We start from the raw sequence: 22,709 nt of genomic DNA, 5'->3' as shown, positions 1-22,709 counted from the left end.
CTCTTTGCTGACTTTCCTGCCATCGCCCTCTCTGCAAGAAATTCCACAAGCACCTGCCAAAGCCCGCAGGTCCCACACCCCGACCCCGGGCAAACACGGGCCCTTGCACGGCCATGTTTGTCCTTGGACAACAGAGAAGAGGGGATTGCCAAGCACGCTGACCCTGCGGGTTGCGCAAGGGGACGGAGCGCCGGACCCCTCTGAGCTGCATTGGAAATCCCAGCCCCAGACAGGCACAGCTTTAGGGAAAAGCCCGAACATGGTGCGGGCTGTCACATGTGGCTGGAGCCCAGGGCAGAGCCAGGGAGCCACCGGCACAGGACATGGTTCCCTGTAGGAAGCAGCTGAGGACATTGGCGGGGGGACTCAGCCGGGCAGCGGGCAGCCCCGGGGATGCCCAGGGAGACACGGGGCAGAAGTGAGGGGACAAGTGGAAAGGGCGGGTGGGACCGGGAGCCGGCGCTGCCGCCAGGGACCAGGGCAGGAAGCTCACGTCAGAAACGACGGGCTCGCTGGCTGGTGCCATCAGCCTGGGCGCTCCCATGGGTCCAGCTGCTGCCAGGAAAGGTGCTGTCAATGGGGTTTTATTTGGCTTGTTCGTTATTTGGGTTTTTTATTTTTCAGACTTCCTCACCCCATGGAATAAATGAGTCGGCGCAGTTCACCGCACGCTGAGGCATGGCTCTGGCTCTCCCACCCAACGCAAACCCTCCCGCCCACTCCCCCACGTATGCTCCCACCTCTCCCCAGCTTTCCACCAAGTTACCTCCCAGCCAGACCAGTATCCCCAGTTAGTCTCCCACTCCAGCCCGCCGTGGGGGCACGGACACCGGCACCAACACTGGGATGTGCAGGGGCATGCCCTGGGCGGGTGGCAGGGAGGATACCCCATTAGCAGGTGGTTAAAGTGTTCCTCAAACTAAAGCACGAAGGGCTCTGGGTAGGAATGAATCACCGAAACCACATCGCAGTGTTCTTGTCCAGCCCCGGTGGAAACGCTCATCCGGAGTGAACCAGCCACCTTCCAAACTAAACCGCACCGCCGGGACCGCGCTCACCTGGGCGAGAGCCGTGAACTCCCCGTGGTCCGAGGGATGCCTTTCAGAGCCGTTGGTGACCCCCTCCTCAAAGCTCCCCGTGGGAACGCACCCGGCCCCTCACCCTCGGAGCACTGAGACCCCAGACTGGCCAGACAGGTCAGGACCCCACAGTGCCGGGGGGTCTGCAGCCCTCCTGGCCCACCTCGGCCTGCCACCCTGCCCTCGCCCCGGGAGTTCCATCCTGCCCAAGTCCCCGTGTCCCACCCCGGGGTTCCATCCTGCCCCGGTCTCCCTGTCCTACCCCGGGGCTCCATCCTGCCCCGGTCCCCGTGTCCCGCCCCGGTACCTGCGTCCCGGTCCCCGCCACGGTCGTGCCGCCCCCCGTTTTTGCGGGACCCCACGTCCCGTGTCCCCCCCACCCCACCCCTCGGCTGCCCGCTCCGCTCCCGGCCCGTACCGCGGCACGTCCCGCGAAGGGTCCCGCAAGCTCCGGCGCCGGGGAGTCGCCGCGGGGCCCGTCCCGGAGAACGGCCCCTCCCCGGTCCGGCACCGGGGGCGGGAGGCACCGGGACCCGCCTGCGGGAGCGGCCCCCGCCCGCCCCCTCCGCTCCGCTCCTGCCGGCACCCGGGCACCGGCACGGCCCGGAGCAGCCCCGGAAAGCCCTCCCCGAAACAGCCCCGCCACCAGGAACAGCCCCCCCAAACACCCTCCTTGAAACACCCTCCCTGAAACAGCCCCCCCCAGGAACAACCTGAAAATGCTCTCCCAAAACAGCCCCTGCAGGAACAGCCCCTCAGAACAACCTCCCCGAAACAGACCCGCCACCAGGAACAGCCCCCCGAAACACCCTCCCCAAAACAACATCCCTGAAACAGCCCCCCCTGGAACAGTCCCCCAAAACAGCCTCCCTGAAACAGCCCCCCAGGAACAACCTCAAAACACTCTCCCCAAAACAGCCCCCCCAGGAACAGCCCCCTGAAAGACCCTCCGCAAAACAGCCTCCCCAGAACAACATCCCTGAAACAGCCCCCCCCAGGAACAGTCCCCCAAAACAGCCTCCCTGAAACAGCCCCCCAGGAACAACCTCAAAACATTCTCCCCAAAACAGCCCCCCCAGGAACAGCCCCCCAAAAGACCCTCCCCAAAACAGCCCCCCGAAACACCATCCCTGAAACACCCTCCCTGAAACAGCTCCCCCCTCCCCCCCAGGAACAGCCCCAAAACAGCCCCTACCAGGAACAGCCCCGACAGTCTCCCCAAAACAATCCCTCCCCAAAACAAGCCCCCCAGAACAACCTCCCTGAAACAGCCCCCACAGGGAAGAGTCCCCCAAACTCTCCTGTAAACAGCCCCCCCCAGGAAAAGCCCCCCAAATCTCCCTCCCTGAAACAGCCCCCCAGGAACAAGCCCTGAAACACCCTCCCTGAAGCAGCCCCAAAAACTCTCCTGAAAACAGCCCCTCCCCCCGGCACAGCCCCCAAAACACCCTCCCTGAAACAGCCCCCCCCAGGAACAAGCCCCAAAACAGCTGCCCAGGCTGAGGTTACCGTGAGTTTTTATTAAATTTTGCTTCCCTGCCCCGCCAACATGGGTCTCGGCAGCACTGTAAGGCAGTTGGTGAACAAGGCAACACGTGCTCCCACAAACGCCGTGTCAGGACAGTCCCCCGGCTTCGGCCAGTGCAGCCGTCCCAGCAGAGGGGACTCACTCCCATGCAGGTGCTGGAGGAACTGGGGGTCACTGGGGAAAATCATCAGCTCCTCCGCCACGGGGACCGTTGGCATCATTCGGGAACTTTCTCACTCGGGTGCCGATCGGGTGCCCATCAGCACGCTGCGGGTACCAGGCGCAGCGCAGCCGAGGGTGCAGCGGTGTAGTCCAAGAGTCAAGGCAGCATCAGCGGGACGCTGCCGCCAGCCGCGCTTCATTCCCTGTACTGCAGTAGACACGAACCCGGTGGTTAGGACTAGGAACACTTGTTCTTCCTCTTTAGTACAAAAGCTTGAGAAATCCTACAATAACATGGGGTACAATTGTTTTATTGCCATATTCTCAATAGAAAATGAATATTTTTTTTCTTTTTTAAGAAAACAGGTTATCCACTGCAGATCCAGAGGAGAATCAAAGTCGCCTGACAGCCAGGAGCAGCCCTGGCTGCCTCAGTGATTAAGACACAGGTAGCACCCGTCACACCTTATTTCAGCCCTGCCAGTCCCGTGCAAGCCTCAGGCTTTGTAGCTCAGCTCGGCGTTCATCTTTGTGTACATCTCATAAATCGCATCCAGGATGGGAGTGACCCTCGAGAGAAACTGATGAATCTTCTCTATGCTTTCCTCCTCTTTGACGTCTTTACCTTTCTCTAATGCCTTCAGCAAATCTGATTTGTACGGAAGAGCATAGACTGAGCCCTGTAAAACAGAGGAAGAAGCTGTAAGGCTCCCACAAACTCAAAGTCCTCCCCATTCCATATGCAGGACCCTGGTTTGGGTTGTTCCTGTGCACCTCTGAGCACTCAGGAACAACCTTGGGGATGGTGACTGGAGAAGCCACCCTCAGAGAAGCAGGGATGCGCAGAGAGGGTCCCCAGGAAATGCTGCTCAAAATAGATCAGCAGCTTCCCATGTTTCCAAGCCTTTGTTCCTCTAAAGCACATCACTTCTCGGGGTAACTAACGGAGCAACTGGGCTTAAAGAAAGGCTGCTTTCCTCCATGGAGACGGGAACGCTCACCATGAATAGCTTCTGCAGCATCCAGCCGTGGTATTTCTTCAGCGCAATCTCGTAAGCCTTCATGGCATTCACCCGGATGAGGTTCGGATGCTCCTCGTCCCGCTCGCCATCAGAGATGCTCTGCAGCAACACCAGCATGAACTTCAGGCCCCTGTGAGAAGAATGGAGGTGATGGGGGGGGTGGGGAAGGGGATGCTGCTTGCCAGCCTCCAGCAAAGCACCCCCAAGCCTGATGCATATCCAGGCTCCTCCCCAAAACCCACGGCCCTGGCAGCACACACCCCCTCGCAGAGCTGATGCCTGCCCCTGCATATTCCTGCTCCCCAAAATGCAGCACCCCATGCTATCCCAGCCAGACCCAGCCTGAAGGGACCAGCCAGATCCACGCTCTCCGCAGCAGGCTCTGGCCAGCGTTCAACGAGCTCCCCACGTGCCAGGACACAGCCTGGAGCACCAACACCATGAGTCACCTTTTCAACCACATCAGCGCCAGCGTCGCGCCCGTCTTGGGCCAGGCTGAGCCGTGCATCTCCTTCTCCACCTCCAGGATGTTCTGCAGTGTTTTGAACTTGGCAGGGTTGGAGTCGTAAACCGCTCGGATTTTCTGAAGGTAGACAAGGCAGGGTTGGCTCCCGGGAGCTGCCGGGTAGAGCGGCAGCGGGCGGCACCGGAGAGCAGCTGGGCTGGAGCTTACAGCTGCGGCGTGGGGAAAACGTGGTGCCTGCAGCGAGCACCGTGGCCACTAAACGGTGCTTTTGCCAGGGAACCCCGTTAACAAACACACACGACTGAGATGAGCCGCTACTGAGCCTGAAAGCCCCCATGGGAAGAAAATCCCTTTTAAAGGCCTCCAGGTCTTGCCTCTCCAATCCCACAGCATCTCTGCCTGGGGGTTCACCCCCGCCCCGAGCCCTCCTGCGTCCCTTCCTACCTTGATATTTCCAGTCAGGTCTGCTTTGACTGGCGAGTAGACGATGGGAGTCCCCAGGCAATCTGTGGAAACATGGAGAGAGGACTATTAGTCTTTAGGGGACATGGGAGACACGGCAAAGTCCCGAGCTGTAAACAACAGGTTTCACCTTAACTGCAGCCAAGACACCGAGACACGCACCAGCAAAGGGCTCTTCAGGCTTCGCACGTGGCCCCGCCAGTGACCCTCTGACCCCCCGGCTCCAGGACACGGCCCTGATGTGATGGTCCGGAGTGACATGACGGACACAGGACCCTCTCTGCCCATGTCCTGCCCGGTTGAGCCCTGCCACGCCGCCATCACACAATAGCTGACATTGTGGATGGCAGCGGGATGGCGCAGGCGTCGTGGCACGAGGGCAGCCGGCACGGCATGCACCCACGGTCCCGGCAGCGCCTGCTCCGTCCCTGACACGGGGTGAGGGGTGGCGGGTGGGATCCGTAGGCCAGCCGGGAGCTGCCCACCCCGGAGCGATGCCTCCAGCCGGGGCGTACCGGGGGAAGGCGTCTGGGCCCTGGCGTCGGGATGTTTCCCAACGGGGGTTGCTCGGCGGGTTTGACAGGACCGTGATGCAACCCCGGTCCTGCCAGGCTGCTTCCCCGGGAGGGCACGAGGCACCGGGGGGGGCGGGGAGCAGCCGGGTCCGGGGCTGAGCACCAACCGGGGATCCAGGACCGGGGATGGGGGGACGACCCAGAACCGGGGGACCCCTAGGACTGGGGTGGGGCTACCCGGACCGGCGGGACCCGAGGCCCTCTGCCCGCAGACGGTCACAGCCGGGCGCGGCGGCGGGGCCGGTACCGGGCCGGGCCCTGCCGCAGCTCCCGCCCCCGCAGACGGCCGGACCGGGCTCACCGAAAAAGGGCGGCAGGTGCGCCACAGCCTCCAGGAAGGGCAGCGTCTCGATCTGCTTATCGGCCGGCAGCGGCTTGAACTCGTGCTCCAGCAGCAGCGCCATGGCCCGGCCTGGCCCGGCCCTCACCGCTCCGCACCGGGACCCGCACCGGGACCGGCCCCACGGCCCGACCTGGCAGCGCGCTTCCCCCCGCGCCCCGCCCCCGCCGCTCCGACCAATGACCGTGCACCGCCCACCCGCCCCACCGCCAATCGGAGCGTGGCGGCGGGCCTAGAGGGGCGGGGAGACGGTGCTGAGGGGCGGGGCTTTGCTCCCCTCAGAGCCTCCTCAGGCCCGGGGCCGGTTCCCTCCTCAGCCCCCTCGCCCGGGCCGGGCCGGTTTGGGCGCCCGCCTGCCCTCACCTCACCCCGGTTCATCCCCCGCTCCGGCCTGCTCTGGGCCTCACGGGTGCCTGCAGGCCCTGCCCCGGTAGCGGCGGGGCGAAGGGAGGGGGGGGCGGGAAATCGGATCTTCCCCCACCGCGCTTCGTTCCTCCCCTGGCTGGGTGCAGTATTCCTGGCTGGTGGTTGTTAATTATTTAGGGGAGATAAATTTTTCATCGGGAGCAGATGGTTCGGTTAGCGGGGCCTTGGCCTGCGCTGGGAAAACAACCCAACCCAAAGCCGGACGTGGGAGTGATTAATTAGTGATTAATTTTAAAGGACATTGAGCTCTGTCCAGGCAGGGTGAACTCGCCCTCCCCGCAGTGGGAGAGGGAACGGGGACGTTGGGGTGTGGGGAGGGGATTTACCCGTGGCAGAGCCCCAAATCTGGGGTTTTTACCAGCTATTCTGGAAAAACGGGTTGTGGGGCGATACCGATCTTTGGCTCACACAGAAGGTGCCGGCACAAGGCCGAGGCTGGGAGCCGTGTGTCACCAGCGGTGGCACACGCGGGGGGGGCCTCCGGCTGCCACCTCCGCCAAGCCGGTGCCGGCTGTGCCCACACCTGGTGTCCCTGGGTGCTTGGCACATGCTGGGTCAGCCAGAAGCCGGCCCGGTTGGGGTTTGGCATGGGACAAGCTTCTGCAGGCAGTGCCAGGCCCGTGTTACTGCTGAGGCTTCCAGAAACGGGAACCTTTAACCCACCCGAGGTATTTACAGCGCAATAAAGACTTGAGCTGTTGCTGGGAGCTTTAACCCAGCACAACATGTGCCAGCACCGGCCCGGCTGCCCCCACAAACCGCGCCCCCAGCTCAGTGAACCGATTCTTCACGTCCTGCCACCACCCAGGCCTCGGACAGGGCATGGAGGTAACGTGGCAGCAGAAGCTGTTCCGCCAGGCCGGCTCGCCCCGGGGTGTGAGCCTGCGGCGAGCTTGCCTTTTGCCTTTTCTCTTTTCTCTTTTGCCTTTCCCTTTCGCCTTTTCCCTGTCCCTCTGGCCTTTTGCCTCTTGCCTTTCCCTCTTCCCCCTTCCTTTCCCGCGAAGCTCCTCCCGGCCTGTCCCTCGCCGGCTCCCGTAGAGGCCGCCGGCGTTGCCGTGGCGCCGGGCAGCGGCCGTTGCGGGGCGGGAGGGCGATGGCGCTGTGGCGGGCGGCTCGGGGCCGGGCCCGGGCCCCGGAGCGCTGGGCCGCCGAGCGGCGGCGGGAGCTGGAGGCGCGGAGCCGGCAGCAGTGGGAGCGGGCCAGCCGCTCCTTCGCCCGGGCCGCCGTTTGCTGCTCCAGGCAGGCGCGGTGGAGCGCGCCGCGGGCCCCGCCGCCCAGGTAGGGGCCGGGCCCCGGGGCGGGGATGGGGGTGGCCGGGCCCCGGGGGGGCTTCCTCTGACCCGCCGGGTGTGTCGCAGCCCGGCGGCGGTGCGACGGGAGGCGGAGGAAGCGGCGGAGCGGCTGGAGCAGCGGCGGGAGCGGCTGCGGCGGCTGCTCGGGGAGGAGCGGGAGGCGCTGGCGGCGGAGCTGTGGGAGCTGCGGCGGGAGCGCGGGCCGGAGCCCGCCGGGATGCGGCGGCGGAGCCAGGAGCTGCGAGCCGGCCGGGAGGAGCGGAGGAGGAAGGTGAGGGGGCGGCGGCGGGGCCTCCCGCGGCCCCGGCCCTTGGCGGTCCGGGCAGGCGGGGCGCCGGGAGAGGCCGCGCAGCCCCGGGGTTCGTTCGCCACTTCTCCCGGTGAAGGAGCGCTCGTTCGGCCCTCCCGGCCCGTACCGCCGCTCCGTCGCTGTGGGCGCGCGAACGGGACTTGCTGGGGGCCGGAGAGAAGTGCCCCGGGCTGCGGTTTTTCAGCGCTCGGTGTCCTTAACTAATGGCTGCCTTGGGAGGGCTGGGTGCCTGGGGTCCTTCTGTGCTCTGACATCATGCCGCTCTCCTGTCTCCAGGTCGCTGAGCAGCTGCTCCATGAGCACTGGAAGAAAAACAACGCTGAGTTCCGGGAGGTGATGCTACTTGCTTTGTTAGTCCCCGACGCCTTGCATTTATGAAGCCAGTTTTTAACTCGAAAGCCGTCGTGTATCTGCTGTTGTCATTCACCTTGAATCACAGCAATCGTCCTAAGTTCTGATAAGTAAAAGGCAAAGAAGTAAAATGGCTCAACTGTGTAAGAAGTCCCCCCAAAGCTGGTATTTTTCAAAAAGAGTCAGAAATCCCTTCTGACTCAGAGCAGATTTTCAGTTCCCATGATGTAAATATCTCAGGTGGGTTTTAAAGCTGTACCTGCCGTGTCCATGGTGCTTCCTTATGCTTTACTCCACCAACCTGCCGCTCTAGCCGCCACAGCCCTGGTTTCAGTGTCACTGTAGTGTTTCCCAGAACTGGCGTGTGACATTGACCCTCAGCTTGGGACCTGGTGGGCACCGAGGACACCCAAACAAGCCCACCACTGCAGAGGCAGATCCTGCTGGGACTTCAGGGCTACAGCTGGGCCAGATGGTGCTCCAGAGAGTCCAGTAGACCCTGGGGGACCGGGGAGCCTCTGCTGCTAATGGTATCTGTTGTCATCTACAGGTGGAGTCGGAGCTGCACAGGAAGCACGTGATGGAGGCTTGGGGTGATCAGCTAATGCAAAAGAACAAGGTACACTGGGGTAGCCCTGGTGTTACTGGTCATTAGGGCAGACTCCTGAAGCACATGAGCAGGTGGAAGTGTGACAATGTGTGCCTTTTGACCTGGCTGGCAGACAGCCTGCTTCCTGTACAGGCAGGGCTCGGGTGTGGAAGGAATAGGAAGGAGTTGGCTGTTTGTTCATTTTCTCACACCAGTCTCGTACCAAAAATAACGACTGAGGTTGCTGTGCTGGTTCCTGTAGCGATGGGGAGTTCTGGTGTCTGCAGAACGACAGTAGCTGCTAACAGGAAGGATGCTTTTAATGAAGAGCCATCGTTCCTGTCTAACAAGTACATGCTATCCATCTCTTAGAAAATCCAGTGCTATCTGCTGAACGGATCTGTTGCAGGATTCAGTGTGGCACTGGGCGCTCGTCCAACAGTGACCTGCAGTGCAGAGCCGGTGCAAAGCTGCAAAAGCTCAGTATTTGAATACGAACCTACTAGATACGGGAATACAGTGATTTTGATGTGAAAGAATAATAAAGGCCTTCAAATACAGGTGTCAGAGTTAACTAAAACAATAATCTAGGCTGTAATAGGAAAATCTGAGTCTATTTGTGAGACCACCTGTGCTTTGCACCAGACCTGTGCAGAGTCCTGTGAAGGACGGGTATAGACTGATAACCATTTTCGGGCAGTGATCAGCAGATAGTTTGGCTTTGTCCTTGTGTTCCTTCCTAGCGTATTTTGTTCCGTATTTTCCCAATAGGTGTCAGCTTGCAGGAGTTTGATTTGTGGATTTCCTGAGCCTGAGGCTGTTTTTTTGGGTTAGCCTAACCTTAAATGCCATGTTTTCTTTTGGCTTGGAAAGCAAGAAGCAGCTGAACTTGAAGAGAAAAAACGTTACGAAAACGAATATGAAATTGCGCAAAGGGATGCACTGGAAAGAATGAGACAAGAGGAAGAGAAGCGTCAGCTGGAAGAGAAGAAGCAAGCGGAGGCGTTGCTTCAACAAATAGAAGAACTGAAATTACAGGAGACAGAGGTAATCTTTAGTTTCTCCTCATTTGAGAAGGAAATTCATTGTTTCTTGTGTAAATAAAGCAACACTGACCTGACCTCTCCCCTCCAGGTTTCCACTAGATTAAATCTGGAACAAAGTTAGCTGTGACGTAATTTCTGTGTAGCAGTGTAGACCTCTCCCCTGAACACTGGCATACTGACTGCATTCCGGTAGCTTTTGTTTGCTTCTCTTGAAATGTGAGCACCTTTTCGTGCTGCACCAGATGAGAAACAGGTCTGTAGAAACTTCTAAGTGTGACAGGTTCAGGTCAAAGGCTTTGCCAGTTGGAGCTCCTCACACTGTCTCTGGAGCTGTGAGCCCCTGAGCCACGAATTAAATGAACATGGAATATTTACTGCAGCGAGAATTTTGACCACTTGCAGAGGAGCAGAATGGGGTACAAACTCCGGTACAAAGGCTCTCTCTGGGATGTCCTAGCTCTCTGACGTACCCTTTCTTGGTGGTTGTTTTTCCTGTTCAGGCAACAAAGCTGAAAAAAGAACAAGAGAATTTATTAAAGCAGCAGTGGGAGCTGGAGGACTTGGAAGAAGAAAGGAAACAAATGGAAGAGCACCGGAAGAAGAAAGAGCTTGGGTATGAGATCAAGTGTAGCTCATTTCAGCGGGGCTTTGACAGAATCTGTTCCTACATCCATGATAGTTCTTGCGGCACGAGGGGATATTTCAGATAGTGGTGGGTTGTAAGTATTTGGTTTTTGACAGAAGCGGCCAGAACAGCCAACAAGCAAATGCATTGGTGCTGTTACTTCTTTTTGTTCACATTTGCTGTAGCAGGTACCCCTGTTGTCTGCAAGTTACGTTGTCATACGTGTACCTTCTTGAGTGCTGGTGTATAATAACATAGGGCTTTAGAGTCAGTTTGAATGTGTTCTTTTTTTTTTTTTTTCCTCCTTCAGTCGCTTTTTGAGGCATCAGTGTGATATCCAGTTAAAGAGACGAGCCCAGCAGATACAAGAGGAGCTGGTAAGAGGAAGTACCCCTTGATTTAGATGTTACAGATATTGTGTGCTGAAGAAACTTGTTCTTTGTGTTTCACTTATGTGTCTGCCTCTGATGTCTACAGATAATTAATTAGGAAGCCCCTTCCAGCTTGTGAACAGGGCTGGAGCGCAAAGAGTCATGAGGAAGCCAGCAGACCGAGTGTCTCGCTGAGCGGACCCTTGACACTACGTCACCAATAATTTGTAGGGAATAGCCCTGCACACAGGCTGGAAGCCTGTTGGATAGTTGTTAATCTTGTGGTTTTTCTGAAGGAGATAGACAGGCAAATCTTATTAGCCCTCCTCGAGAAAGAAGATGAGGATCAGCGCCGCCAGTCTGCGCGACAAGAACGAGCTGTTGTGGATGTTGCCTGGATGAAACATGTCATTGAGGAACAGCTCCAGTTAGAAAAGGAGAGGGAGGCAGAGCTGCAGACTATTTTTAGGTGAGCCTGCTCACCTCTGAACGTCATCTAAAGAGGCCGTACGTGCTGAATGTTCCTGCCCAGTTGGCAAAGCTCCATTTGTGTTTGTTAAATAGGCTTTGAGAGCGGATGTTAGAAAGTGGTGTCTGGTTGGCCTTGCAGTTGTAGAAGCGCTGCAGTTGAAGTGAGCTCTGCCCCTTTGTTCCGTGTGCCGAGTACCGTGCTAGGCGGTCAGCGTGCCAGTACACAGACAGAGCCGAAGCTTTTCTGCCAGGACAGAATCAAAAACCGAGGCTGTTTTTCAGCTACCTCAGCCCAAGGCCTAGTCCTTAATTTCTGTTACATTAGCTCTAATGCAACAGCTTTAATACAAAAAAAAAAAAAAAGTAATGCAGAGATGGCAAGAATTACCTTTTAGTTGTAAGTACATTGTAACCAACTTTCAATGATTCTGCATTACCGCTGTGGAGGGGCTTAGTGACTCCAAAACCTGCGTATTATTTCCTTGTGTATCTCAGAGCTTGTAGATAAAAGCTGCCTCAGGTTCCACATTCAGGTTCACCTTTCGCTTTCCCCAGCACAGAGAGCGTCTTCACTGGTGACAGGACAGTGCGTGCTACCATCAAATTTTAGTTACAGGTTTTGTTGCGGAGGGAAGATTTGCAAAATCTTCGGCTTTTCCAGCAATGCCCTTAACTACCCACCCCCCATGTGAAGTAGTATCCTTGCTAAGAGGCAAGCTTCCTCCCGAGGCCCTTCTGTGCCTGGGGCAGATGGGCGCATCCAAGAAGTCCTGCTACAGGCCAGTGTTCCCTTCAGCCTCTTACCTCCTGCTGCTCAGTGACAGAGATGGGAGTGGTTCTCTGAAATAGGCACAGGTGGGGTGGGCATGCTAGCTGCCTGGGAACAAATGTGAAGAGAAACCCGAGTGCTCCTCTAAAGCACTCCTCTATGCCCATAGAGTATATAGGTGGGGTTTTTTAACTGTCAGTAGTAACCTTAGAGATAATTCTTTCTTTCTCCTTTAGAGAAGAAGCTAAAAAAGTGTGGGAGAAGAGGGAAGAAGAATGGGAAAGAGAGAAGGTGGCCAGAGATCGCCTGATGAATGAGGTGATGACCTTTTCTGATGAAGTGTCTCTCCTGGTTCGATGAAGCCATGTTCCAGCTGTGACCCTCCACCCTCCAGGGGGTTACAGCCTTCACTACCCAGGGCAGAATTCTTTTGCTTGTCCGATACATTTTCTGAGAACTGTTTAACCGTCTGCACCAGAATTTCCCCAGTTCTGCTTCAAAGGCTGGCCCCCTTGACTTACCTTCTCCCTTAATCCTCTCACTTCACGAAGGTCCTTGCAGGCAGACGGCGCCAGATCCATGAGAAGATGGAGTTAAACAGACAAGCCCAAGAAAAGTCTATAAAGTATCGAGAGCAGCTGATTAAAGAACTCGAAGAGGCAAAAGAACTGACTAGGCGAGAGAAGGAGCAGGAAGAGGAACTGAAGGCAGCCGGCAGGCGGGAGCTGGAGGCGCAGGTACAGCACACTTTTCCAGATACGTGCCCAGCTGCTGAAGGTGCCCAGTCTTGCCCTAACAGCCCCATCTTCTCTGTGCCCAGCTGACAGCATGCCACTTGCAAGAACGGGAAGAGCAGCAGCGCCAGAGGGAGGAGGAAGAGGAGAGATCAGCCCGGCAGTGCTGCGAGGAATTCGTGCGGCAGGAGGCCGAGCGCATGGCTGAGCAAGGGCATCGCAGCAGGGTAGGTAACAGCATGAAGGGGAAGCCCATACACATGGGTCATTGTTTCTAATCTGCACCTTGGTTGCCACACAGCACCAGGGCAGAACACCGGTCCTGTTCCTCTTTCTAACAGAGGTCTATAGTTCTCTCTTATAAATTGCTTTTTTTTTTTTCTGATATTGATGCTTTAAGTCCCCGTTTTAAAACAACTTCTGAGGCAGACTTGTTGCTACTGCCTCAAATGTTACTCTAATTATTTTTAGCATTACCAGCTGCATTAACACAGTTGGTACAGTGCACCTCAGCTGCTCAATGTCTTTCCATCTTCTGTTGTGCTTTGCCTAGCTCTAAAAACGAAGCTGAATTTGAGTAACCCTACCAAAACCATGTGCCCAGGAGATCGTATTTTTCATACTAAACTGTGGGGTACTCTGGAAAGTAACTCACCTCTGTCATTTATTAAACAGTAGCTACTGAAGTCAGAGAAAGCCAGAAGGAGGTGTTAGTGCCTTGAAAGTATCAACTCTTAAACGTTACTGATGCTTTTTCTTGGAGGATATGCTGTGCTCTCAAACGTACCTCCTTCACACGTGCAGAAAATTAATTCTAGAGCCCATGACATAGTTACGGTCTTTGTTTTGACCCTTTTAGCTCTACAGTTACCCAAAAGCAGCATGGACCTGAGGATTCCTGTCCTTTGCGCCCAAGGAATGAGCACCAAATGCAGCTGCAGACTACAGAAAGAAAATTTTGAAGCATCAAGCTTCAAACGCTTTTCAGTGTTTAACTCCTGAAATGACAGTGGCTTTGGAATAGCCTACAATGACACAGAGACTCAGCTTAGTACCTTTCTGAAAATACTTAGCTGTGGCTTAGCTGAACACAAGAGCAAATTCCTACCGGCTTCAAGAATGTGGAGGTGCGAGCATCCTTGGCAGATGGAACTGCTTCACTTGCTCAGGGATTGTGATGACCTATTTCAGTATGTGCTACACTGGGGTCACAGAGCCAACAAGGGGGCCCTTGGGACCTGAACCATAAAAGAATTGGTGCCTCCTGTGGAACATGAACTGTGAACCACTATGTGCTGCGTTTGCTCTTCAGGTGTCAGACTCCTACCTCTGAGCAGCAGGACATGCCCAGAGGCCCAGCTGGCTTTTAGGACTTAATTCCTAACGCAGACTGCAAATCAGTAAGATAGATAATGTGTGCTGCAGCAGTAACTCCTAACACATCCCATTCCTCTCCAGAAAGTGCTGAAGACTTCATTAAACGTTGCTTTTCACTTGTTTCATAAATAATGAATAACTGCAACCTGAACAACCATTCATTTCTTTACATGAGTGAACTACTGCAACAACAGGAGGGGAGTTTTAGTTGATTATTGTCAGCAACTGCAGCTTAAAATATCAGTCCATGCACTTCAGCTGGTGTGGCACCTTCAGCTCTTGTCACAGGGCTGTTACCAAGATGGGTGCCACCTCAGCACTGCAGGCTTTACTCAACCGTAGAAACCTTCTCCAGGATCTTTTCTTTACAAAACCAGCAGTCAAATAACCGTAACAAGTTTGCACACTGAAAGGGTTTTAGCATTTTATAGTAATACTGTAAACAAAAGATTAAGTCAAAGTATTGTACAGATAGAACAACACTGATAAATACAAGTTTTGGAAAAAGGCAAAAAAAAATGTTTACTTTCCTATGCAGCATTTTGTAAAGAAAGAGCAACTTTGTTTATAGGGGAAAAAAAGGAGATCTAGTCATAAAACCAAAAAAAACAGCTTTTTTATTTCAGGTATTATGCTGTATGATCCGAGGACTAATCTACGTACTACTTTTTAGCTCCACTGTTGGTTTGAACCACTCTGCCTGTTTGTGAAGAGAGCTGATGCAGGTCATCAGCATATGCTCGGACCACTTCTGTTTTACTGGGGATGACAGAAAAGGGCCACTCTTGCATCACAGGCAGTGTTGTTCTGGAGCGATGACAGTGTGACCATAACCAACCTAGAACAAACCTTTGTTCAGAGATGGGGGAATTGACCAGAAATGCTGTTGAAGTGACAAAGCAGGAAATCAGTTACAAGTTAGCCATGGTTTTATAGCTAGGCCTTCCAACAAGCTAAATGGTTGATTTTAGAAAACCTGGAGCTAGTGTAGCTGGAACAAGGGCATGCAGTTATCAAAGCATATGCTTGTTTTTGCACAGAGGCAAGTTTAAACAACTGGTAACTTACAAGCTAACTCAGCATTACCCTGCTTTGGAAATGGGGTAAGATATGTTAAAGAAAAGCAAACAATGGCATCCTGAGAGATTTAAAAATACCATCTGCTGCCTTTCAATGATGCCAATTTAAGGAAAAGTTCCTAGAAGATTATCAATGTATTTAATTGCCAGTAGCAAAATTTTGAAGTAGGTTTTACAAATGTCTTCTGCAGTTCTAATCCCAGCCTGTCCGCATTCCCATGAGTTTAGGGACAGTTCTGGAATTCCAAAGTGCAGAAAGGAACTAAAAAACCCCACGAAGAACATTAATTTACTGGGTTGTCATCTACTCTCCCTTCCTTCCCTCCCACAAACTTGTGCTACTTTGGAAAGGGCGTTAATTACAACATACAGGAATTGAACAGTCTTATGGCACTTAGTGTTTATATACACATACAAACACACTATGATTTGAGAAGGAACCAACCACTGAACTTCAGTTCAGTTCTTCACCTAAATATGGCAGTTTTTCACCAGAAAGCCTTGAAGAGTTTGTGGTTTTGGCAGACCCATTTGTGGAACAGCAGACAGCCGTTTCCGACTCAAAGGTTTCTGTGAAAACTGTCTAAATGTTCACCTCAACTGCTGCCACATGACAGCCAGTGCAGTTCCCCAACTTCACTCTTAACTACAAGACCACTTGAAGCAGCTGCCTGCTGAACTGCCACAGCCAGCTCCTTGAAAATGACAACACGCTTCCAAATGGGGGACAGGTGGAGGCAAATATTGGTGATTTTCTCCCCCACCATGGAATTTAGAGTCCCCAGAAAACTCTCACTTTTGAAATTATGGACAGACACATATTTTTGGAAGTTTTGTGAACTGTTATGAATGAAAAAACGTGACACACATTGACATTTGCTACCCATCTACCCTCCTGACAGGCAGCCTAGCATGGGTTACTCCATATGTAGCTTGTGAAAGATTTGCAAAAAACTTACTAGATACAAGAAATCTTTTCACATTTGGATATGTTGAGGTACAGAGGTTATATGCTATGGCAGACACAGCTGCTTTTGCACTAGTGCTCTTCTAACTTCCTTTTTTTTTTTTATTTATCACAGAAATCTTTAGTGAAATTGCATCTTGAGTTACTTAGCAATGCTGCTGCAAACAAGATGGTGCCTTAAAGATGACAGTAAAATTCTGGAGGAAACTTAAGAATGAATTATTAAATCAGAAACAAAGGATAATATTTTAACCACTAATGCCCTAAAGTAACATCAAACATATATATTAATGGCATAGTGACAACTAAAAGAAATAACTATTAAGTATCAAATTCCTTCCAAAACAGATAAAGTGACAAAGACCTTGTGTAGTTACATGTAATAAGCTCAGATGCCCACAACTACTATTGTTTTAGCAGACTAAAAACATATTATTGCACAACAGTTGATATGGGAACAGATAATATTCGGCTTGTGCTCCATTATCAGGACTACAACCTTCTTCCTGCTGGTTAGCCATTATGGTCCTGGAGCCTTCAGAGCCTGTTTCGCTGCAGGTTTCTCAGTCAGTGGCATCACAGCACGTGAGGCTCCAGGACGGACAGACCAGAGGCAAGATTCTGCCCTCTGATATGTGCAGCTGACTTCAGTGGGAGTTTTGCAAGCAATACCTGAAAGCAGAACGTGACCCCAAGGAAACATCTAGCAAGAGCTTGATACGAGGCTGGTACACGGTACTGGCTCAACAGCTATTTGCAACATGCTATTATCTGTAACTAAACTGGCAACACAGGCACAAAAATAAGGCAGTGGGTTAAATTAATCATAAAATTGTTAGAAAACATGCAAAAATAATACTGAGTTTTAAAAAATGTTTCTTGCCCCTTTAGTTTTTCTCATAAAAATTTGAATAGTTCCACACCTATATTTGAAATCCAACCTTTAAAAAACAAGACTAAAAAGCCAAGTGTGACTCAGTTGTTGTTCTCTTTGGTTGTGATGGTAACCAGCTGTTTAGCGGCCTTGGCAATGTCGTAGGCGCACTGGATAACTTGCTGTGTGACCAGCTGGATGTCTGTCGTAGGGCACGTCTCCACAGGAAGGGTTTTTTTGCACTCAGATTGGAGTCTGTAGGCACTAGATGTCAGCAGACGTAAAGAAGTCCTTACCAGTTCAGATTTGGGTTTCTGGGAGAGGAAAGTAGAAGTTGAACTTGACAGAACAGCAAAACCATTTCAGGATCACTTTTAATTAGCCAGTAGTGTTCTTTAATTCAAAACTTCTGCTGCTAGGGCCCTGCTTTCTGCACAGACTTCTCTGTGCTGTAGTAGATGTTGTAAGCCATCACTGCTGCAGAGACATGGGTTAGGGGCGGGTGAAACATATCCCTGGAATTTCTCCTCTCTCATCTTGGGGAGGTTTCAAACTGCTGCCAGGCAGTACACAGGGAACACTGTTTTCATGCTCTCATTTAGGAAGTTACTCATACAAATTTTCTAGTGCCCGTTTACTGCTACCCAGCCCACGTCCTGGCTGACATCAGAGTAGAGCATGTACAAGACAATCAGTTCAGGCAGGCACAACAGCAGTAGATTTTCCTTGCAGTTTTACAGAGGTAGATATGACATTATAAAAACTCAATCATGGAGATTTCACTCCCTAAACTTGCTGTGAAGAAACAAATCGCTTTGGTAGATGGGTAATAGATCCAAACATACCTGCAAGTAAGAAATCCAAGCAATGGCACTCAAATGGAAACTTGGGGGTGATGACTCTAGCAAAATTCCTGTATAACCACATGACTCCTCAAGCAAGTAGCCTCCAGTTTTGGAGGAACTGTGTGCAATTCTTAGAGTTTTAAGTTCAAGAGCAAAATTAAAGGCCTGGATTCATACATTAGCCCTTCCCAATTGGCTTGCTAATAAATACAAAGGATGCAAGATGTGACAACTGCCTAGTCATTTCTCCCTACCTTTGGCTTTTAGTTTTCATTTACTGAAAGGAAATCTACTAACAAGGAATGAGGCCAAAAACATTATAATGCTGGAAGGTACTTACTTTTGGGAACAAGGCTGCCATTTCTGTTACTGCCACATGTATTCTCTCGGAGCATGGTATATAGCTGCACAAAGATGCAATGTATTATTCATTATGTAAAGACTCCTCTTGGATTTCACTAGTCAGTGGCTATTCTTCTGAAAACAACTGAGTAACAAAACCCCCATATATATTCTAAAAGTATCTTCGTAGGCTGCACTGAAGTTAACTGAAGTAGCTAGAGCAACACACAATATGGTGACTTTTAGTGTCTCCTCAGCATTCCCCAGCACACTGCAGCACAAGTTTCTATATAACTATGCAACTTCAGAAAAAGCAAGAACTTAACCAATAGTACAAAATTATTTTTTAAGTTTTCATTATTCTTCGATCAAAGGTTGTTTGAAGGAATAACTGTCCACACCTATTACACCAAACATTGTCACTAAAAGTCTAAATTTGTATGCAATTATGGAAACATGTCTATGAACATTAACTGCACATTAATTTATACGCTTGCATTTCCTAACCTCCCCCTCCTGCCTGACTACTCAAATGCTAGAATTCGTCTCCAAATTGTACAGAAAATTGCTCAGCTCGTTTTCTCTTTGGTGTATGCACAACGACATATTGTTACACGTGGGAAAGCATGCCCAAGCAAACTGGTTCATGTAAGACAGGCACAAAGTAAAGTAAGATTCTGCAGCTTGAAAATATTTAAACAAAATCCGGTGATACAGAGGTGCTTTGGAAAAACAGCAACTTTCTTTGCTCAGTGCAGTGTTGACAATCAAAAGCAGATTTAAAAAAAAAAAAAAAACCACCCCACTTTGTGTGTGGAATCTGAGTAAGTTTAACTTGCTGCCATTTTAGGGAAATCTCTATCCATTTGTTTTCAAAGAACTTTTTCTCCATAAGGGAAAAGACTGTAAAACCAGATTACTAAAAGTTTTTAAACTGCTAAGGATCTAAGCAGCTAAAAATATCCAGTAATCTCTGAAGAAAAGTTACAAAAACCCAAAGGTGTTTCAATTGATTTTATGTTTCAGAGTTGAATTTTGGCCATCCAAACTCTTAAAAATAATCTGACAGCCAAGTGTTGATATTTATAGGACTGTCTTGTCTGCACCTCTGAAGCAATGCAATTTTCCTACACTTCTTTTCCATGTGTTAAGTTACAAAGTAGAAGCCTTTAAAAAACCACTTTGTATTTAAGTTACCAAAATACAGTAAACCCAAAAAACTGTACTGAAAACACTTGGCAGCAAGACCTGAGGTCTGACCTCCCTAAGCTTTTAACCCATGGGTTCTCAGCTACTCTGAGCGATCTCTGTAACTAATACATGCCTCTCTGGGTCCGCAGTGGGGCTGGAAGCTTTAGTTTGTTGCAGAGATGCACACTGAGGACACACCTTGATTCCAAGGAGATTCATTTCCATCCTTGTATCAGTTCATTCTCAGGTGAAGCCAGGAATGCAGCACTATGCATGCATTTCCCCTTTCTCAGTTTCACAAACTGGAAGGTTAGACACCTGAGAATGGGGTATGCCAAACTTCCAGTACAGAATTCATACCTTGCTTTTTTGGTAAAGTTTAACTAAAACATCACATGAAGGTAGCTTAAGAACACCAAGATGCCTTCTCAGATTAATTTATACACAGTAAATGGACAATGCACAATTCTGATACAGCAGCTTACAGATACATGCATCTTCAAACTACCAACTACTTTCACAGTGTGTGAGTTTTAGGCTAAATATTCAGTAATTCTGTTGAGTAAGCTAATAAAATAAAGGCAGATTCCATTAGTCTTCAGATTTCACTTCTGATTTATATACCAAATGAAAATTGGTCTGTTCAAAATAGATTTTAAAACTATTGCCATAAGCTGCTGTGAAGCGCTGTGTTAGCGTGGTTTGTCAAAAGTCCAATTTCAGAAGACTTGTTTCTGTGCTTCAAAGGCTCAATGTTAGGATAAGTTAGTTAACACAATTCAATCTTAACCAAGAGAATCCCAAAAATCACAAAGCAACAGCATTCAAGAAAAATATTCATCGTCTGTAGATTATGGTAGATCATTGCCCTTTCAAGCAAAAAAAAAAAAAAAAAAACACCAAACCAAACCAAACCCAAAACCCCAACCCCCCCAGTCATTACTTATGCAGTCATCTTGCAATACCAAAGGTGCAAAAATAGGTCACTTGCAAATGCACTGAGAAAGAAGCAACACACTGGGGTCATTCTGGCAATGCAGGAAAATTGCTTTAAAAAGGAGTATTTCCGTATGTCTCAAATCACATGAGTTCTTCCAAATAAAAGTGGAGAGAAGTTTCCAAGTTCACTGTAATTCCCATTCTGCTATTGAGTTAACAATTAATTTGCTCCCTGCAAGCCACACCAAACAGCACCTCACCTCACTAAAAAGCCAGTTTGCTGATTAAACCCTTCACTAACAAGGCAGAGAAAGCACTAGGAATAGCTTGAAAGAAAGAGACCGAGATTAATGACACATATTTCATAATATGTTCTCTAGTTTAGTTGCAAAGTTTACAGTGTATCTTGGAGGAATGGCTTTATTTTATAAACACTCACTGTAAGCTCATGAAACAAGCTGGCACATTTGTTGAGTTTACGCACTTTCCAGTAAGACATGAGGAAGATATTCAAGTAGTGACAGCTTGGAAAAAAGAATCCATCATTAGCAGTAACTTGTAACTCATTAGCAGTAACTCTTCCTCCAACCCTCGTATTTGTCACTGACACTAACACCTGGGGCTAGAACTTGGGAAGTTCTGTTTTAAAGAACACCTCACTCAAGTTTTATTTTTATTTTAGGCATTAATAAACAATATTTTGGTCAGGTTGGAAGATACTGTATAAACACACTTTTTTTTTTTCATTGATTCAAGATACCAATTATCTCATTTGACACACCAGCTGTATAAACAGTTGAGGGCCTAAGCTGTCAGGTGTGAAAGTTGCATGCTGGGAACCGTGAAACTTCTGCTACTTTTGCAACAGTGCACAGAAGCAGCAACCACATGTTGTGCTGTTAGTTGTCATAATTTATCATCTCGATGAACAATAAACAGAACAGAGACAGGGGAATCTTTTACACTAGAGACAGTTACACTTCCAGGCTGTGATTCTGTTCCCAATTAAATCCCTACTGGGAGCTTCGACTGAACAGGTAATATCAGGTTCACAACTCTCTGTACTAGCTATCTGCAGTTCCATTACCATCCGAAGCATTTCATGCATAGCCTTCAACGACCCCTGTGCAGGTGGTGCATGAGGGAAAGAGGCAGCAGAGAGAAAGAGAAAGGACACTGTGCCTGGGAGGCAGGGACAGAGGCCAGAGTACCAGGAGGCAGGACTGGGCTGCTGGATGTTCAGAGGCTGCAGGGGAGCTCTCTCAGCCCAGGGAACCGGCGTGCTGAAGCAGCCGAGGCTATGTCTGAGCTTGAGCGTGCCCGCACGCTCTAATGGTCTACTTGGCCAGTTGAGCACAGGAAAAGGAATGGAAGAAAACAAGAAAACAAGAAAACAAAAGAAGGTGTTTCATTAATAGATGATATTCTTGCATCATTCTATTACTCTCTCATTATCTATGCTGCACATGATTTTCGTCTACAAGGTTCCCATCACTAGCTTGGAAGATGTATTATTATATCCCAAAGTATCTCCTTTTGTTAAGGAAGTATTCCCCTATTGCAAGACGACAATGCTGGAACAAGCCAACTCCATCTCCTGCATGCCCCAGGCCGTGCAGTTCTCAGCCTGCTGAGACAAAGCCAGGGAACAGGAAAACAAAGAACAGCAGCTTCATAGTTCAGTGTTTTGCAAGATTATACTCATGTAACTACTGGCACACACCCCACTCCACACATGGTACAGAAGAGAAAACAAAAAAGTACATAACAGGTTGTTTAACAACCTATTCAATTTAACAGCGAAAGCCAGGTAGGCTGCATTGTTTCTTTCAATGATTTTTTTAAAAAATATAATTCAAATACCATAAACTCTGATATTCATAAAAACCAAACTCAAGTAAAGCTTCTCTTACTGTTGCTTCTCTGTGAGAAACAAGCAACAAGGGATTGCAGTGGAAAAGGTTACGGACGAGGGCAACGAGCTCAGCACAAACACGTTAGAACTCACTATTCAGCATGAGAAGGAGAGGCTGCACACTGTCCCTTCTAAAAATAGGAAAGTAAGAGAAGGAAAAAACACAGAACAAAAGTGGCCCCATTGTGCACTTCTCTCAGCAAGGCAGGAAGAGAGGGCTTAACATAAATTTCCAGCCGCTTCTCACAGGCGAAGACAGGCACAGAACTTGGGACGGGAGGCAGAACGTGAAACCTGCCAGTCTGCAAAGCTCAGGTCTTCTGGAGAGCAAGGCTGTTCCAGACCTAAAGCATGTTCATACCTGGGAAGATGTAACTCTTATTCACAGCCTTCTAAAAGAGCTGTGCAGTAACACCACCTGATGATCAGTCAAGGGCAGTATCGCTTTTACTCACTTAGGGCTATTCTGGAAATTAATTGTTCAGTTGGGACAGAAGTTCCAGAGGGAGCTGAAGCTGCGCACTACCTGATGTACTGATCAACAATCTCCTGCTTACTCAGC

General features: G+C 50.6%; 3 protein-coding genes across 11 annotated transcripts in view; 1 reads left to right on the top strand and 2 right to left on the bottom strand.

The window, feature by feature from the left end:
• Positions 1–2,579: 2,579 nt before the first annotated feature.
• Positions 2,580–5,788, bottom strand: GLTP (glycolipid transfer protein). 2 transcript variants are annotated; one of them, XM_075041162.1, is made up of 6 exons: positions 5,596–5,788; positions 4,702–4,763; positions 4,241–4,374; positions 3,771–3,921; positions 3,235–3,449; positions 2,580–3,053 (listed from the first exon to the last, which is right to left on the bottom strand). In XM_075041162.1, the coding sequence occupies exons 1-5, from the start codon at positions 5,696–5,698 to the stop codon at positions 3,267–3,269; spliced, it is 633 nt and encodes a 210-aa protein (XP_074897263.1). In that variant the 5' UTR covers positions 5,699–5,788; the 3' UTR covers positions 2,580–3,053; positions 3,235–3,266. The 2 variants fall into 2 exon arrangements, with proteins under 2 accessions (XP_074897263.1, XP_074897262.1); XM_075041161.1 differs by having other exon boundaries at positions 2,580–3,449; positions 5,596–5,787.
• Positions 5,789–7,042: 1,254 nt separating this feature from the next.
• TCHP (trichoplein keratin filament binding) lies at positions 7,043–15,095 on the top strand. The gene is made up of 12 exons (XM_075041160.1): positions 7,043–7,338; positions 7,419–7,623; positions 7,939–7,995; positions 8,564–8,632; positions 9,476–9,649; positions 10,149–10,261; positions 10,584–10,650; positions 10,941–11,113; positions 12,121–12,202; positions 12,436–12,621; positions 12,705–12,845; positions 13,478–15,095. The coding sequence occupies exons 1-12, from the start codon at positions 7,154–7,156 to the stop codon at positions 13,508–13,510; spliced, it is 1,485 nt and encodes a 494-aa protein (XP_074897261.1). The 5' UTR covers positions 7,043–7,153; the 3' UTR covers positions 13,511–15,095.
• A 625-nt stretch (positions 15,096–15,720) lies between these two features.
• The window catches only part of GIT2 (GIT ArfGAP 2), a 33,728-nt gene continuing 26,739 nt past the window's right edge, over positions 15,721–22,709 (bottom strand). For 4 of the 8 annotated variants that reach the window (XM_075041149.1, XM_075041151.1, XM_075041155.1 and 1 more), the window contains 3 exons: positions 21,444–21,569; positions 18,101–18,164; positions 15,721–17,229 (listed from right to left, as the gene is read on the bottom strand). In XM_075041149.1, the coding sequence (XP_074897250.1) occupies positions 17,017–17,229; positions 18,101–18,164; positions 21,444–21,569 (403 nt within the window). In that variant the 3' untranslated portion in view covers positions 15,721–17,016. Of the gene's footprint in view, positions 17,230–18,100; positions 18,165–21,414; positions 21,570–22,709 lie in introns of all 8 variants that reach the window. The other 4 variants (XM_075041152.1, XM_075041154.1, XM_075041156.1 and 1 more) reach the window with 2 other exon arrangements.

This window comes from Buteo buteo, chromosome 11, assembly GCF_964188355.1.
Source record: "Buteo buteo chromosome 11, bButBut1.hap1.1, whole genome shotgun sequence".
NCBI classification, from domain to species: domain Eukaryota; kingdom Metazoa; phylum Chordata; class Aves; order Accipitriformes; family Accipitridae; genus Buteo; species Buteo buteo.
This window is presented reverse-complemented; position numbering and strand designations above follow the sequence as displayed.

Coding starts and splice junctions, on each gene's coding strand:
- TCHP (XM_075041160.1), top strand. CDS start 7,154: ATGGCGCTGTGGCGGGCGGCTCGGGGCCGGGCCCGGGCCCCGGAGCGC. Junction 7,339..7,418: donor CCGCGGGCCCCGCCGCCCAG/GTAGGGGCCGGG, acceptor GGTGTGTCGCAG/CCCGGCGGCGGTGCGACGGG. Junction 11,114..12,120: donor GAGCTGCAGACTATTTTTAG/GTGAGCCTGCTC, acceptor TTTCTCCTTTAG/AGAAGAAGCTAAAAAAGTGT.
- GLTP (XM_075041162.1), bottom strand. CDS start 5,698: ATGGCGCTGCTGCTGGAGCACGAGTTCAAGCCGCTGCCGGCCGATAAG. Junction 4,375..4,701: donor ACCTGACTGGAAATATCAAG/GTAGGAAGGGAC, acceptor GTCTACCTTCAG/AAAATCCGAGCGGTTTACGA. Junction 3,450..3,770: donor TGCTGCAGAAGCTATTCATG/GTGAGCGTTCCC, acceptor TCTGTTTTACAG/GGCTCAGTCTATGCTCTTCC.